General features: G+C 40.7%; 1 protein-coding gene and 1 long non-coding RNA gene across 2 annotated transcripts in view; one reads left to right on the top strand and one right to left on the bottom strand.

Moving 5' to 3' along the window:
- ARRB1 (arrestin beta 1) overlaps positions 1-708 on the bottom strand; it is an 81464-nt gene extending 80756 nt beyond the window's left edge. Inside the window, exon 1 of the mRNA XM_077113560.1 lies at positions 569-708. Within this exon, the coding sequence (XP_076969675.1) occupies positions 569-588 (20 nt within the window). The 5' untranslated portion in view covers positions 589-708. The remainder of the gene's footprint in view (positions 1-568) is intronic.
- LOC143644495 (uncharacterized) overlaps positions 1-16766 on the top strand; it is a 33505-nt gene that overhangs the window by 580 nt on the left and 16159 nt on the right. The window lies entirely within an intron of this gene.

Below are 16766 nucleotides of genomic sequence, written 5' to 3'. Positions count from 1 at the left end.
GCAGGAGTGTTTATGACAATTAATGCAAGAGACTATGTATACCGGTGTGCGCCCACATGCATGTGCCAGCATGGGGGTATGTTGGCGTGTGTACCCGTGGATGCCAACAGTATGAATATGTTGACAATGAGTGTATACTGGTGTGTGCACCAAGGGTGTCACTGTATGGGACGAATGTCTGGTCGTGAATGTCAGTGTGTGTGCCGGCATGAGATCGCCCGAGAATGAGTGTGCCCTGTGTACCCACGAGTGTGTGTGCCATTGTGTGTCAACCTGCCCCCGTGAGTCCCTGCGTCTGCCCGCCAGTGCTGGGTGTCTGCGAAGGAGTGAGTGTGTGTGAGTGTGTTCCGGCGTGGGGCCGACCTGTCCTCGCCCTTTGGGTACCCTGGCCCACGGCCTCTCCCGGGGACCACACGAAAGACCTCGGGCGGAGGAGAGCTGGGAGCCAGACCACGGCAGTCCTCGGGTGGCCGCGAACGCAGCGCCAGGACGCGGACTCGAGGCCCCGCCAGAGCTCTCGCCCAGGTCGGCCAAACGCGTGCCGGGCCGGGCCGTCGCCCGCACTCACCGTGTCCCTTTGTCGCCCATGGTCCGCGGCGGCCGCAGGGAGGTCCGCGGCGTCAGCGTCCAGCCTGGAAAATCCCCGGCCGGCAGGAGGAGCGCCCGCCAGCCCGCTCCCGGCTCCCTGCTCCGCCTCCTCGGCTCGACCCGCAGCCGCCGCCGCCGCCCCCGCCCCCGCCCCCGGTCCCCGCCCGCCGCCCCGCTGCGCCGCGCAGCGCCAGGGCAGCGGCCAGGGGCGTGGAACCGTGCGTGCGTGTATGTGTGTGTGTGTGTGTGTGTGTGTGTGTGTGCGCGCGCGCGCGCGCGAATGTGACTGTCTGTCTGTGCCTGTGTCTGCCTCTGTGTGTGTGCGCGAAGGCTCGAGCGCAGGGCGGTGGTACGGGTCAAGGCTCCGAGGTCGGCATTTGGGGATATACATGGGCATATGTCCAGCTGTATGCCTCTCTGTGTGCGTGTGTACGTGTGTATGTGAGGGAGCACGCTGGATTGGGTAAACGTGCGCCTGTGTGCACGCGAGGGTGTGTGCCGGTGCGGGTGCGTGGGTACGGCTGTGTGCACGGGCCTATTATAGAGTGTATTTGCGTGGTTAGAGGGGTGTGCACGTTTTTGTGCAGTTGTGCGTGTGTGCGCACGCCGTGGGTGCGAGCGCACTCTCTTGCGCACACCGGGGGCAGCCTTTGCGAGTGTCGGTGGGTGGAAGCCTCAGGTCTGCCGAGCCCCGGGCCAAACCCCTGGCGGCGTCCGGATGGTAGTGGCTGGGGTTAGGGGTCGGTGAGACTCCGGGCGCCTGGCAGGGCCCTCGCCCTAGGCACCAGCCCCTCCCTCGCTTCTGGAGAGATAATAACGAACAGCCCTACAGGGACAGGAAAAAGAGGAGGAAGGGGCAGGAGAAGGCAGTGTCGACGCTGGAGAACTGATAAGGGTGGGGAGACAGGAGGCGAGCCGGGGCTTCGAGTGGCAGCCCAGGAAGAGGAAGCTGTGAGAAGGGGAGAAATGGAGTACAGGAAGGGGACATAGAGCTGGCCTGCTGCGTGCTTGGCAGTCTAGCCTCGAAAGCACCCGGGCCCAGCTCCACCACCTGCCGGGGGTGACCCTGGACATCAGCCCTGTCATAGCCAATTTCCAAACCTGTAAAGTGGGAATATTAATACCAGCCTGGAGAATTGTTCCTAGGAGTTGTTCCTAGATTGAAAGCACTCACTTGTGTTTGCTGAACTCCCCGAGTGCCTGGCATGCAGTAGGTGCCCAGTAAATGTTAGGCCACTCTCTCCAGGCTCCTTGGTGTCCTGTGAAATGCTGGCTGACATCCTTCTTTGCCTAAGGTCCCTGACTGCTTTGCAGTGTGAGGTCTTCCCTTCAGGTCACTGCTGGGATTTGGTCTAATTGACCCTGATGGATCCCTAATATCGGAGTATTACTGAGAGAAAAGGAAGCTGTAATTTACTCTGATGTGATTGCAGGTCTGTAAACATCTCCTGTAATTATGTTCATATATACATATATATATATATAGTTGAGTAATGATATCCCAGTATCGTTCAACATAATTACTGTAATTATGTCCATATTGGGGGAGGGGGAGGAATGGGCAGGCAGGGTGGTCCAAGGTCAGGGTCAAAGCAATGTTAGGAGCCAAGAGAGCGTGGATTAGGGCCCAGAACCCCCCTCCCTCCTTGGCCTCTGGGCTCCAACCTCACCCCCACAGCGGGAGGAGAGGAAGTCACCTGCTGGGTGTGGGAGACAGGGAGCGGGAGACAGGGAGCATGAGAGGAGCAGACCAGAGGCCTCCTTGATGACAGGAGGTTCACTCTGTGAGCCAGAGAGGACCCGAGCCAGAATGGAGAGGCCAGGGCCTGCCAGCCTCTGCACCCCAGTTTCTCCACCTATAAACACTCATTCACTCAACCCAGAGGATCCTCTGTAGTTCTGCCCATGCTAGTGCCCAAATCACAAGTGCAAATAAGTTCAGTGAGTCCAGGGAGCTGCATCTGATGGTTCCAGGTACTCACTGCCCTGCACAGCTTTTCCCAGGTTGGAAAGCATGGCGTGAGCATTCTAGGGACGCCAAACGGATCGCTAGACTGTGGAGGCAGGCATTCAAGATGTCACGTATGTCCCACTAGCCTGTAAAATTCCCAAGAGAGGATGTGGTGTGTCTGGCACTAGTTAGCACCCACAATTAGGTGAGATAAATGCTCTTTACCCTATTTTATAAATGAGCAAACTGATGCTCAGAGAAGCTAAGGAATTTGCCTGAGTCCACAGCCTCCTCTGGACCTTGGCCTCTGACCTCCCTTCCTCTGGCCCTTCCCGAAGGGGAGTTAATTCATAGGAAAGCCAGAATTTGACCTTTGATTATAGCCTTTATTCAATAGCTTTTGTTTAAGTTTTCTTAAATTTTATTTTTATTTTTTAAAGGAGTTGTAGGTTTACAGAAAAATCCTTATTCTACCCTCACTCATGCATCTTTCCCTATTATTAACATTTTGCACTAGCATAGTACATTTGTTACAATTGATGAACCAATATTATTATATTAAATTATCGACTGAAGTCCATAGTTTACATTAGGATTCACTCATTGTACTGTACAGTTCTATGGGGGGGGTTAGTATTTATTTATTGTAGTAACATACCTCTGCTGGTTTGAAATTGTTACGTATCCCAGAAAAAGCCAAGTTCATTTAATCCATTTTGGTAGGGGCAGACCTATTGTGGGTGGGATCTCTTGGTGAGGTGGTTTCCATTTAGATGTAACCCGGCTCATTCAAGGTGGGTCTTAACCCTTCACTGGAGTCCTTTATGAGAGGAAAAAAGACAGGAAAAGCCCAGAGAGCTCAAAGAGAGAAATACCAAGAGGGCTTGGAGAGAAAAGCTCTGGGAGAAACAAGAAAGGACACACAGAAACTGAAAGAGCCAGAACCTGCAAGCAGTGAAACCCGGGAGAGAAGGATCAGCAGCCGCTGGCCCTGTGCTTTCCCGTGTGACAGAGGAACCAGGATGTCAGCAGCCTTTCTTCAGAGAAGCTATTGTCTTGTTGATGTCTTAATTGGGACCTTTTCATGGCCTTAGAACTGTAAATATGTAAACTAATAAATCCCATTGTAAAAGCCAACCCATTTCTAGTATATTGCATTCCAGCAGTTTTAGCCAAGGGAGACAATACTATTTCCCATTTTAACCACTTGCAGGAATACAGTTCAGTGGCATTAATTACACTCACTGTGCTACAATCACCACCACCCATTACAAAACTTTAAACAGTACCCATTAAACATTAACTCCCCATTCCCCATCCCACCCCTGGTACTCTGTAATTTTCTTTCTAGCTCTATGAATTTGGATATTCTAGTTATTCCATATAAGTGAAATCATTCAATCTTTATCCTTTGGTAGCCGGGTTATTTCACTCAACATGCTGTATGTCATCAATGTTGTAGCATGTATCAGAAATTCTTTCCTTTTTACTGCTAAATAATATTCCATTCTATGTATAAGCCACCTTTTGTTTATCCATTCATCCATTGATGGACATTTATATGTTAGTTTCTTGACTGCTAAAACAAATACCATGCAATGGACTGGCTTAAACAAATGGGAATTTATTGGTGCACAGTTTCGAGGCTAGAAGTCCAAAGTCGAGGTATGAGCAAGGCTAATGCTTTCTCCCTGAAGACTGGGGCATTCTGGGGCTGGCTGCCGGCAATCCTTGGTCCTTGGCTTTTTCTGTCTTCTCCTGTCTCTTCTGGATTCTGCTGACTTACAGCTTCTTGCTTCTTCCCATGACTCTCTCTTTCTGTGGCTTTCTTGATGAGGTTTCCATATGAGGACTGACACCCATCCTGCTTCAGTTGGGCCATACCTTACCGAGGCAGCCTCATCAAAAAGTCCTATTTAAAATGGATTCACCCACAGGGATGGATTAAGATTAAGAACATGTTTTTCTGGAGTATATAAATCCAAGATACCACCCTTGGATTGTTTCTGCTTTCTGACTTTTGTGAATAATGCTGCTAGGAACATCTGTATGCAAATATCTGTTCACATCGCTGCTTTCAATTCTCTGTGGTATATACCTGGAGTAGAATTGCCAAATAATACGGTAAATCTGTACTCAATTTTCTGAGGAACCGTCAAACTATTTTTCACAGTAACTGCACCATTTTACCGCACCAACAATGCACAAGGATTCCGATTTCTCCACCTCCTTGCCAGCTCTTGTTATTTTCTGAAGTTTTACTAATACCCATTCTAGTAGGTATGAGGTGGTAGCTCCTCGTGGTTTTGATTTGCATTTCTCTAATGTCAGTGATGTTGAGCATCTTTTCATATGCTTCTTGGCCATTTATATATCTTCTCTGGAGGAATGTCTGTTGTCCTTGTCTTATAAGTCCTTGGCCCATTTCGTAGTTGGGTTGTTGGTCTCTTTGTTGTTGAGCTGTAGAAATTTTATATATTCTGAATATTAAACCCCTATCAGACAAATGACTTCCAAATATTCTCCCATTCTGTAGATTGTCTTTTCATTTTCTTGAAAATGTCCTTTGATATACGAAAAGTTTCTTTTTAATTTTTTAGGTATGAAAAAAGAAATTTGTTTATTGAGAGCAAGAGGATGCAAACTATAAAAATTAAAAGCTTATCTGGCATTTAATTGACTTTCCTTCTACTACTTGTCAAATGGCAGTTTGGATTTTATTTGTACACTTTCTAAGAACCCCGATCTGTTTTGAAGTCCTTATGCAGAGAGAAGCTGTGGGGCAGATTCCTTAAGCAATTCTTGGGATAATTCTTATGAAGGTGGGGGGAATTAATTCCTCAATTCTGCCTACTTTTTCCCTTCTGCTTCATGTGTACTACAAAACAGTCATTGTACTGGTAGTGAGCCCAGCAATTAGCAAAAAGAAGCTCTGGAAACCCAACTTGCCATCTCAACACTGGTCCAGATCCTTCATTATTTTGTCTACAGCTAGAGGGTCTTTTTATTGTCCAAAAATCTGGAGAATTGCTTTTCCATGAGAACTCTCAGGTCCTCCTTTGTTAAGTAGACTTTATCCCCAAGAAATTTGTGAAACATAAACATCATGATTTCCAAGGCATGTTCCATCTGAGATGTTCCTCTAGCACAGTCAGTTGAAACATTGCCTGGGAGGCACATGCATGGCCAGTCTTTTTATTTTGATGAAGTCAAATTTAAATCTATTTTTTCTTTTGTTGCTCATGTTTTTGGCGTCATATCGAAGAATCCATTGCCTAATACAAAGTCCTAAAGAGATTGCTTTATGCTTTCTTCTAGGAATTTTACAGTTCTGTTTCCTATCTTTAGGTCTTTCATCTACTTTGAGTTTACTTTTGTATTTAGTGTGAGTTAGGGGTCCACTTTCATTCTTTTGCATGTGGATATCCAGTTTTCTGAGCATCATTTGTTCAAGAGGCTATTTTTCCCCACTGAGTGGACTAGGCACCCTGTCAAAAATTAATTGGCCGTAGATGTGTGGGCCGTAGATTTTACTTCTGAACTCTCAATTCTGTTCCATTGGTCTGTATGTCTGCCCTTCTGCTCATACTGTATTGTTTTGATTTCAGTAGCTTTGTAATAGTTTTATTTTTATTTTTCATGTAATAGGTTTTGAAATCAGGAAACGTGAGTCCTCTAATTTTGTTCTTCTTTTTCAAAATGGCTTTGGCTATTTGGGATCCCTTACCCTTCTATTTGAATTTGACGGTTGGCTTTTCAATTTCTGTGAGGAGGACTGTTGGAATTTTTATCAGGATTGTATTGAGTCTGTAAATCACTTTGGGTAGTATTGACATCTTAACAATATTTAGTGGTTCAAACCATGAACGTGGAATGTTCTACAATTTATTTAGGTCTTCCTTAATTTTTTTCAATTATATTTCATAGTTTTCAGTGTATAAGTCTTTTACCTCCTTCTTTGAATTTATTCCTGGGTATTTTATTTTTTTAATATTATTGTAAAGGGAATTATTTCTCAATTTCGTTTTTAGCTTATTCATTGCTGGGGTATAAAAACTCAGCTGATTTTTTACGTGTTGCTCTTATACTCTATAACTTTGCTAAATTCATTTAACAGCTTGTAGTAGCTTTCTTGTGGATTCTTTGGGATTTTCGATATATCGTGTCATGCCATTTGAATAGAGATAGTTTTACTTCTTCTTTCTATTTTGGATGACTTCTTATTTCTTTTTCTTGCCTACTTACTCTGACTAGACTTTCCAGTACAATGTTGAATACTTGTGGTGAAGGCAGGCATCCTTGTCTTCTTCCTGATCTTAGGGAGAAAGCTTTCTGTCTTCACCCTGGAGTCTGATGTTAGCTGTGGGTTTTTAATAAATATCCTTTATCATAATGAGGAAGTTTCCTTCTATTCCTAGTTTTCTGGGTGTTTTTATCAAGAAGGAGTATCTGAAATAACTGTTTATTGAAGATGCATTATATGCCAAGTATGGTTCAAGGAGCTTGCAAATCAGTGGTCAGCAGGGCAGATGGAGCTTTCATTTCAGTGAGGAATCCAGGTTGGGGGAAGAGAAGTTAACAAGAGTTCTTTTGATGTACCTGTCAGGTTCTAGGAACAATCTACTTATGAATTACTTGTATAATTAAAATTAATAGAACTATAAAAATGGTAACACTGGGAACTTTATACATATAAACAAAATTTGCAACAGCAATAAATGTTGAGAAGGAAATAACACAATAATGAACTAAAGAATGGCTGAGTCGAGTGTGCTTAAACGTCAGCTGGGCTGAAACCTGCAGATAGAAACCAGGAGTGTGAAGAGTTAGGAGAAGAGCTTCCAGGCAGACAGAGCAGCAAGTGCAAAAGCTTAGCCTTTCAGAAACAGGAGCAAGAACAGTGTGCCTGCCAAACAGAGTCGAGAGGGTATCCTGGAGGTTATTCTTACGCATTAAGTAGATATCACCTTTTTGCTCAAGATGTAGTGGAGAGGCTGGAGAGAACTGCCTGAAAATGTAGAGCTGTGTTCCAGTAGCCATGTTTCCTGATGATGATTGAACAATGATATAGCTTTCACAATGAGACTCTGTGAATGTGAAAACCTTATGTCTGATGCTCCTTTTAGCTACTATATCAACAGAAAAGTAGAACATATGGAATAAAAATAAATAATAGGGGGAACAAATGTTAAAATAAATTCAGTTTGAAATAGTGGTAAATGAAAGTGAGGGGTAAGGGGTATGGTACGTATAGTTTTTTTTTCTCTATTATCATTTTATTTCTTTTTACGTTGTCTTCTTATTTCTTTTTCTAAATCGATGCAAATGTACTAAGAAATGATGAATATGCAACTATGTGATGATATTAAGAATTACTGATTATATATGTAGAATGGAATGATTTCTAAATGTTTTGTTTGTTAATTTTTTTAATTAATAAAAAAAAACAACGTTAAAAAAAAAAAGAACAATGTGCCTGGATTCTGGTGAACAGGGCAAGGTGGTGGAGAGGAGGCAGATAGGGGCCAGTTCTTGCAGGGCCTTGTAGTGGGGGAGAGGAGTTGGGGAGCCAGTGGCAGGTTTAGGCAGAGGAGTAAGGTATCTGTTCTACATCTTTAAAGGTCACTTTGGCTGTTAGATAGAGACAATTTGGAGTGACACGAGAGGAGAGGCAGAAGCCATTATTGCAGAAGCCAAGAGAGAATGGATAATAGCTTGTACTGGGATTGGTAGAGGTTTGCGCTACGGTGATGGCAGCAGAAACAAAGAGAAGTAAAGAGGCTCAGTTATACTTGGAGGAAGAGCCAAAGCCTGCTAAGGAACTAGATGTAGATGATGGAAGATCCACGTTGATGCAGAGGTTTGGGCCAGGGTCTGTTGGTTCCACTCCCCATGAAGGCCACCTGCCTAGGCATTTTTTCAAAGTAAATGATGATGGAGAGAACTGAAGAGCTCATCCCTTCCTGCCTCAACCCATTTCTAACACATCCTCCGCTCGAATATCAGAGTGATTTTGCAAAAACGCAAATGTATACTACTGCTGAGCTCACAGGAGATGGTTGTCTTCAACCATGCCTCAACTTGGGTGGGTCATTCCTGAAATTTGCCTTCATGATGATAATTCCTTACAAAAGAGGAAGTCTTATTCCTGCTTGATTAATGATAAAACAGAGGCTTTAAAAGGTAAAATATTTAGGCCAAAGATATAGCAAAGAGAAGATAGAGCTAGGGGGCCCAAACCCAAAGAAGCATCTGCTTACCTGGTCAAGTAGTTGACTATCAGATTGAAGCCTGAGTGTCTAGGAGGTTGTTAGGTAGATAACTTTTCAGCTTCCTCTTCAAAAGAGGATTTGAGGCTGACTCCTTTGAGATGTTAGAGGTTAAGAAAGAAAAGAATTTCAGTCAACTTTCTTGTTCACCTCAATCCATATCAACCTGGGATTGGATTTATTCCTCCTAACTGTCTCCCATTAAAGCTGGAGAGGTAGGCAGGAGCCAGACTACACAGGGCCTGGGGGGTCATGGTAAAGAATTTGGTCTTTATCCAAAGATCAATAAAGAGGCTTTGAAGGATTTTAAGCTAAGCAGTGACATGATAAGACAGGCATTTTGAAAAAACTGCTCTGGCTGTTGTATGAAGAATGCATTGGCCATTGGCCAGAATGGATGCAGAAGAGGCCATATCAGCAGTTTAGGGGAGGAGTGATGACTGCATTCCAGGAGAGGACATACAACAGCTGCAAAGCCAGCGAGGAAGGAAAGGGCATGACACTGGGGAAAATCAGTTCAATCTGTGGCCGAAGCACAGAGAGGGTGAGGGAGGGATCTGGAAGGGAAAATGTAGGCCATATCCTGAGGAAACAGACTCAGAGACTGAGCAGCTCCCCAATATGGCAATGGTTGTTTTAGCAGGCCCTATACCTTTGAACCAAAGTCCCCAATGCATCTGACTGGCTGAGCCTAGGTCACATGTTCATGCTCTAGGTCATGTGACCCTGTCGTTGCCCTTAGGGATGCTAAGAAGCTGTGTAGTTGCCATTTACAACGTTCATCCTGGAAGATGGGCTTTTACTCATTCCAAGACTCATAAGATGGAAAATTCCCCAAACATTAAAAAGGAGTTTGGAGGTTGAACAGCCAAAAAAATGCAAATGTCCCCTTCACTGGAAAATGCAGAAAGGGACAGAAAAATATTTGAAGAAATAATGAAATAATGGCTGGAAATTCCATAACTGGTGAAAACATCAATTAAAGACCCAAGAAGTTCAGACAACAGCTAAGCACACCATAATCAGACTGATGAAAACCAAAGATAAGAAATCTCTCAAAATCATCTAGAGAAGAAAAGACATTACATACAGATTAGTTCAGATTACACACAGGGGAATAATCTGATTATTTTATATATATAAAATGATATATGATAATGAATGATGACTGACTTCTCATCAGAAACACAGAGGCCAGAAGGCAGTTGGATGACATCTTTAAGTACTGAAAGAAAAAAAATATTGTCAATCCAGAATTCTCTAGCCAGCAAAACTATCCTTCAAAAAAATGAATGTGAAATGAAGATATTTTCAGTTAAATGAAAACTGAGAACACTCAGCACAGCAGACTTTCACCACAGGAAATACCAAAGGAAGTTCTTCCAACTAAAGAAAATGGCACCAGATAGAAATCCAGATCTTCAGAAATAATGAAGAGCTCCAGAAATATTAAATATGGGGAAAAATATAAAAGATCATCTTTGTTTCTTAAGTCCTTTATAAGGCATTTAACGGATAAAAACCAAAATCATAACATTTTATTGCATGATTTTGAGGGCGTGGGGTGGGGGAGGTGCATGGTCTGGGAACTGAACCCGGGTCTCCCACATGGAAGGCGAGCATTCTACCGCTGCACCACCCAGGCACCCTAATGTACGATTTTTAATGCATGTAAAAGTAAAGTGTATTATAACATAGCATAAAGGAAAGGGTGTAAATGGAATTATGCTATTGCAAAGTTTCTATACTTTTTTCTCAGTAGATTGTGATAAGTTATGGATGCATATTGTAATCCCTAGAACAATGAATTTAAAAGACGAATGGGTATAGGTGAAAAGCTAATACATAAAATTGAGCATGAAAGATATTTGACTGCTCAATATCTGAAAGGAAAAACAGAGGAACAAAAACAGATGGCACAAAAAAGAAAACATATAGCAAAATGGTAAACCTAAGTCCTACCATATAAATAATAGACATTACATGTAAATGGGGCGGTGTGACCATGGCTCAGTGGCAGAATTCTCACCTGTCGTGCCGGAGACTCGGGTTTGATTCCTGGTGCCTGCCAATGCAAAAAGAAAAACTAAATAAATAAATGTATATATTTATAATGATCTAATCATTTCATTTAAAGGATAAAAATATAAGACTCAACTATGGCCTTCAACAGATGTGCTTTAAAAAAAAAAGATGAGGGGCGGGCCGCGGTGGCTCAGCGGGCAAAGTGCTTGCCTGCTATGCCGGAGGACCTCGGTTCGATTCCCGGCCCCAGCCCATGTAACAAAAACGGAGAAACAGAATACAATAAAAACAAGAAAATGTTTAAAGATGTTTCCCTTTCTTCCTTCCTTCCTTCCTTCTATCCTTCCTTCCTTCTCTCTGTCTTTCCTTTAAAAAAAAAAAAAAAAAAAAAAAAAAAAAAAAAAGATGAAAAAAGATATACCTGTGAAAACTGTGAACAAAGGAAAACTGGTGTACTTATATTAATATCAGAAAAGAGACTTGAAGGCAAGGATCATTATTTGAGATATAGCGGTACATTTCATAATGACAGAAAGGTCAGTTCAACAGGAAGACATGCAACCATAAATGGGTGTTCATCTAATAATGGAACTTCAAAATACACGAAGAAAAAAGGGAAATAGAGAAATCCACAATTATGTTAGAGATACAGCCCCCTCTCAGTAAGAACATCCAGACAAAGATAAGAAAAATTATAAAATATTTGAATAATACAGTCAACCAGCTTGACCTAATTGACATTTATATACACTGCAACCACACACGCTGGCCAGGTACGCATAGATCATTCACAGAGATAAACCGTAGGCTGAGGGATACAAAATCTCAAAACATTTCAAAAGATTGAAATCCTACACAGTACTTTTCTGAAAACAACAGAATTAGAAATCAATAAAATTAAGATATCTTGTCACAAATATTTGGAAATTAATTAACGCCCTTCTAAATAGTGCATGGATCAAAGAAGAACTCACAAGAAAAAAACAGAAAATATTTCAAACTAAGTGTTTACATATCAACATATCAAAATATGATAAAAAATAGAAAAAAATTTTAAATGCAAAAAAGAAAAAGAAAGAAAGAAGAAAAACCAAAAATAATAAAACGTTTTAAAATTGCAAGTTAAACAAGTGTGTAGTGGGAAATGTACATCTTTAAATACTTACATTAGAAAGGAATAAAGGTTTAAGATCAATGGGAAATATACAGCTTTGAATACTTTACATTGAAAGGAATAAAGGTTTAAGGTCAATGATCTAAGATTCTACCTTAAGAATCAAGAAAACAAAGAGCAAATTAAATCCAAAATAACCGAAGAAAGAAAATAATAAATACTAGAGTAGAAATAAATAAAACAGCAAACAAACAGTAGAGAAAGTCAACAAAGCCAAATATGGGCTCTGTGAAAACAAAATAATAAAATTATTAAATCCCTGCAATACCAATTTAAAAAAGAAGAAAGAAAACAATTACTAACGCTATATGAAATAGAAAATACTGCAGTTCCTAAAGACATTTAAATGGATGATAAGGGAAATTGATGAACTTTATGACAATAAATTCCACAACTTTAGATGAAATAAATTCCTTGAAACACACAAATTACCAAAACTGTCAGATAAAGAACAAAATATGTGAATCCATTATCAGAAACCTTCCCACAAACAAATTTCAGGTCTGGAAGATTTAAATGATGAATTCTATAGAACATTTAAGAAAGAAAGAAATACACTTTCCAAATTGTTTCATGAGGCCAGGAAAATCCTAATACCAAAACCTAAAAAGACATGCAAATTTATTGCTAGGAAATAAGCATGCATGTGTATAAAGGTTTTCTGTAAAAGTGTGTATTAAAGCATGTTTTTTTATTTATTAATTTAAAAAATTAACAACAAACAAACAAAACATTAAGATATCATTCCATTCTACGTATATAATCAGTAATTCTTAATATCATCACATAGTTGCATATTCATAATTTCTTAGAACATTTGCACCGCTTTAGAAAAAGAAATAAAAAGACAACAGAAAAAGAAATAAAACGATAACAGAGAAAAATAAGATTATACATACCATACCCCTTACCCCTCGCTTTCATTTACCACTAGCATTTCAAACTAAATTTAACATTTGTTCCCCCTATTATTTATTTTTATTCCATATGTTCTACTCTTCTGTTGATAAGGTAGATAGAAGGAGCATCAGACACAAGGTTTTCACAATCACAGAGTCACATTGTGAAAGCTGTATCATTGTTCAATCATCATCAAGAAACATGGCTACTGGAACACAGCTCTACATTTTCAGGCATTTCCCTCCAGCCTCTCCACTACATCTTGAACATCAAGGTGATATCTACTTAATGCGTAAGAATAACCTCCAGGATACCCTCTCGACTCTGGAATCTCTCAGCCATTGACACTTTGTCTCATTTCACTCTTCCCCCTTTTGGTCGAGAAGTTTCTCTCAATCCCTTGATGTTAATTCTCAGCTCATTCTAGGGTTTTTCTCAGTCCCTTGATGTTGAGTCTCAGCTCATTCCAGGATCTCTGTCCCACGTTGCCAGGAAGGTCCACACCCCTGGGAGTCATGTCCCATGCAGAGAGGGGGAGGGTGGTGAGACTGCTCATCATGTTGGCTGGAGAGAGAGGCCACATCTGAGCAACTAAAGAGGCTCTCTTGGGGGTGACTCTTAGGCCTAAATTTTAAGTAGACTTGACCTATCCTTTGTGGGGTTAAGTTTCATATGAACAAACCCCAAGACTGGGGGCTCAGCCTATAGTAAAGCATGTTTTTTAAGAGTAAAGCTTTGGGAATCAATTGTGTCCAACAATATGTGCTTCATTAAATAAACATGAGAAAAGAGACATTGCAAAATATATATATATAGCTAAATATTTCTCAAGAAAATCCTAAACAAAATACAAACAAATGGGATCCAGTCATAGATTAAAAATGTAATATACCATGGTTAAATAAAGTTATCCCAAGAATGGAAGGTTATGTTCTAAAATCAATCAATGTAATTTATAGCATTAACAGACTAAAGGAGAAAAACCATACAATCATCTCAATAGATGAAGAAAAAAAACATTTGACAAAATATAACACCCTTTCCCATGCCTTACTTATATGGATTGACTATAATATACAAACTAAGGGGATTGAACTCGAGAGTGTGGGTTATCAGGTTGGGGGCTATTATAAAGAGTCCTAGATTGTAAGCTCTTACAGCAGTCACACATATTCAGGAGTTGTAATTGCTATTTCTCAATTCCAAGATACTGAGCTAATTGTGCATAACCTGGTTGGTCCCTGAAACTTCAGGTATTTACGTGACACTTGACACTCTGAGTTAGCGCACTGAGGCTATGAAAGTCAGCGTTACCCCATACGGCAACTGTTTAAAAAGTTGAAAAACTGATCAGACTTTGACTAGAGACATGAATGAAGCTGATCTGGATAAGATTAAGGTGAATCAGGATACAGGGTAAAGGATGATATGGTCCATATTTTAAAACTTCAACTTCTGTGTAAGACCAAAGGAAGGGATGTTTATTTGGTGCAAAATTTATATTTTGGGTAACACATTATCTAGATTAATTTGTATGAACAGTTTATTTGAACACCATAATTACATGCGATCTTGACTACGTTAGTGTTATACCCAATATATCTCGGAGTAATTTGGGCAGAGCATAAAAAAGCATTTGCAAAGTCCCTTTGGGGGACTTGGGAGAAAGGAGGAAACGTTAAGCTTACCCATCTGGGGAATTCCTGATATTCTCACCAGCAGTGGAAACAACCAATTCCATAGGCCAAGCTCTCAATCTTGGGGTTTGCCCATATGAAACTTATTCCGGCAAAGGTGAAGCTAAGCCTACTGGTAATTATGCCTTAGAGTCACCCCCAGAGAACCTCTTTTGCTGCTCAGATGTGGCCTCTCTCTCTCTAAGCCAACTCAGTAGGTGAGCTCAACTGCCCTCCCCCTATGTGGGACATGATTCCCAGGGGTGTAAATCTCCCTGGCAGCGTGGGACAGAACTCCAGGTTGAGCCAGGACCTGGCATCAAGGGATTGAGAGAGGCTTCTTGACCAAAAAGGGGAAGAGAGTAATGAGACAAAATAAAGTTTCAGTGGCTGAGACATTTCAAACAAGAGTTGAGAGGTTATCCTGGAGTTTATTCTTATGCATTACATAGATACCCTTGTTTAGTTTGTGGTGAATTGGAGTGGCTGGAGAAAAGTACCTGAAACTGTTGAGCTATGTTCCAGGAGCCTTGATTCTTAAAGACGATTGTATAACTATGTAGCTTTTACAATGTGGCTGGGTGATTGTAAAAACCTTCTGTCTGATGCTCCTTTTATCCAGGGTATGGACAGATCCAGATTTTTTTACTTAAAAAAAAAAAGGATAAAAAATAAATAAGTAATAGAGCAATAAAGGATAAAAAAAATTGGGTAGATTGCAACACTATTAGTCAAAGAGAGGGAGGGGTAAGGGGAATGGAATGTATGATTTTTTTTCTTTTTTCCTTTTATTTCTTTTTCTGGAGTGATGCAAATGTTCTAAAAATGATCATGGTGATGAATACACAACTATGTGATGATATCGTGAGCCACTGATTGTGTGCATGGATGAATGTATTATGTGTGAAGGATTCTCAATAAAAATATAACACCGTTTCATGATAAAGATTCACATTCAACAAACTAGCATTAGGAAGAAACTTCTTCAAACTCATAAAGAAAAACTGAAAAACCTACGGCTGGTGTGGGGAAAAGGGGTATATGACAACTCTCTTAATTTTCTGCACAAGTTTTTGGTAAACCCAAAAAAACTGTTCTAAAAAATAAAGTCTACTTTTTAAAAACCTACAGTTAATGTAATAGTTAAAGTTGAAATATTCAACACATTTCTCCCAAGATCAGGAGTAAATAAGGATATAAGTTCTCATTTCTATTTAACATTTTACCAGAAGTCTCTATTTAACTAGATTTAACATATCAGAAGTCCTAGCCATTCGATAAGGAATAAAAAGAATAAAAGGCACAAAGATTGGAAAGAAAATGTAAAGCTGTCTTTACTTGAAGGTAAAATTGCTTACATACAAAACACTAAGGAATATGCAACAAACTACTAGAATTAATAAATGAAGCTAATATTCAAAATCAATTGTGTTTCTGTATGTTCGCCAGAAAGAACCGAAGATTAAATAAAAAATCTAATTATAACAGCATCAAAAACCAAAACCACTTAGGAATAAGTAAGACTTACTTGTTATTAAGAATAAACAAACAAATGAAAAAGAATAAACAGGACTGGGCTGGCCCCTGTGGCTCAGCAGACAGAGTTCTCACCTGCTATGCTGAAGACCCATGTTCGATTCCCGGTGCCTGCCCATGCAAAAAAAAAAAAAAGAAAGAAACAGGACTACCTCCTTCACATTGAAAAGTATAAAACATTGTTGAGAGAAATCAAAGAAAATCTAAAATAAATGGAGGAATATACCACATTCATGGTTTGAAAGACTCGATATTAAGTAGTTATTCTCCCCAAATTGATCTACAAATTTAATCCAGTTGCAATAAAAATTCCAACAAGCTTTTAGATAGATATGTGTGTGCTGGTTTGAAAGGTAGTATGCCCCCTAGAAAAGCCACGTTTTAATCAAAATCCCATTTCACAAAAGTAGAATAATCCCTATTCAATACTATATGTTTGAAACTATAATCAGATCATCTCCCTGGATGATGTGATTTAGTCGAGTGGTTGTTAAACTGGATTAGGTGACGACATGTCCCCACCCATTTGGGTGGGTCCTGATTGGTTTACCGGAGTCCTATAAAAGAGGAAGTGTTTTGGAGAATGAGAGATTCCGAGAGAGCAGAGAATGCTGCAGCACCACGAAGCAGAGAGTCCACCAGCCAGC

This window comes from Tamandua tetradactyla, chromosome 8 (genome assembly GCF_023851605.1).
Source record: "Tamandua tetradactyla isolate mTamTet1 chromosome 8, mTamTet1.pri, whole genome shotgun sequence".
Classification (NCBI taxonomy): Eukaryota; Metazoa; Chordata; class Mammalia; order Pilosa; family Myrmecophagidae; genus Tamandua; species Tamandua tetradactyla.
This window is presented reverse-complemented; position numbering and strand designations above follow the sequence as displayed.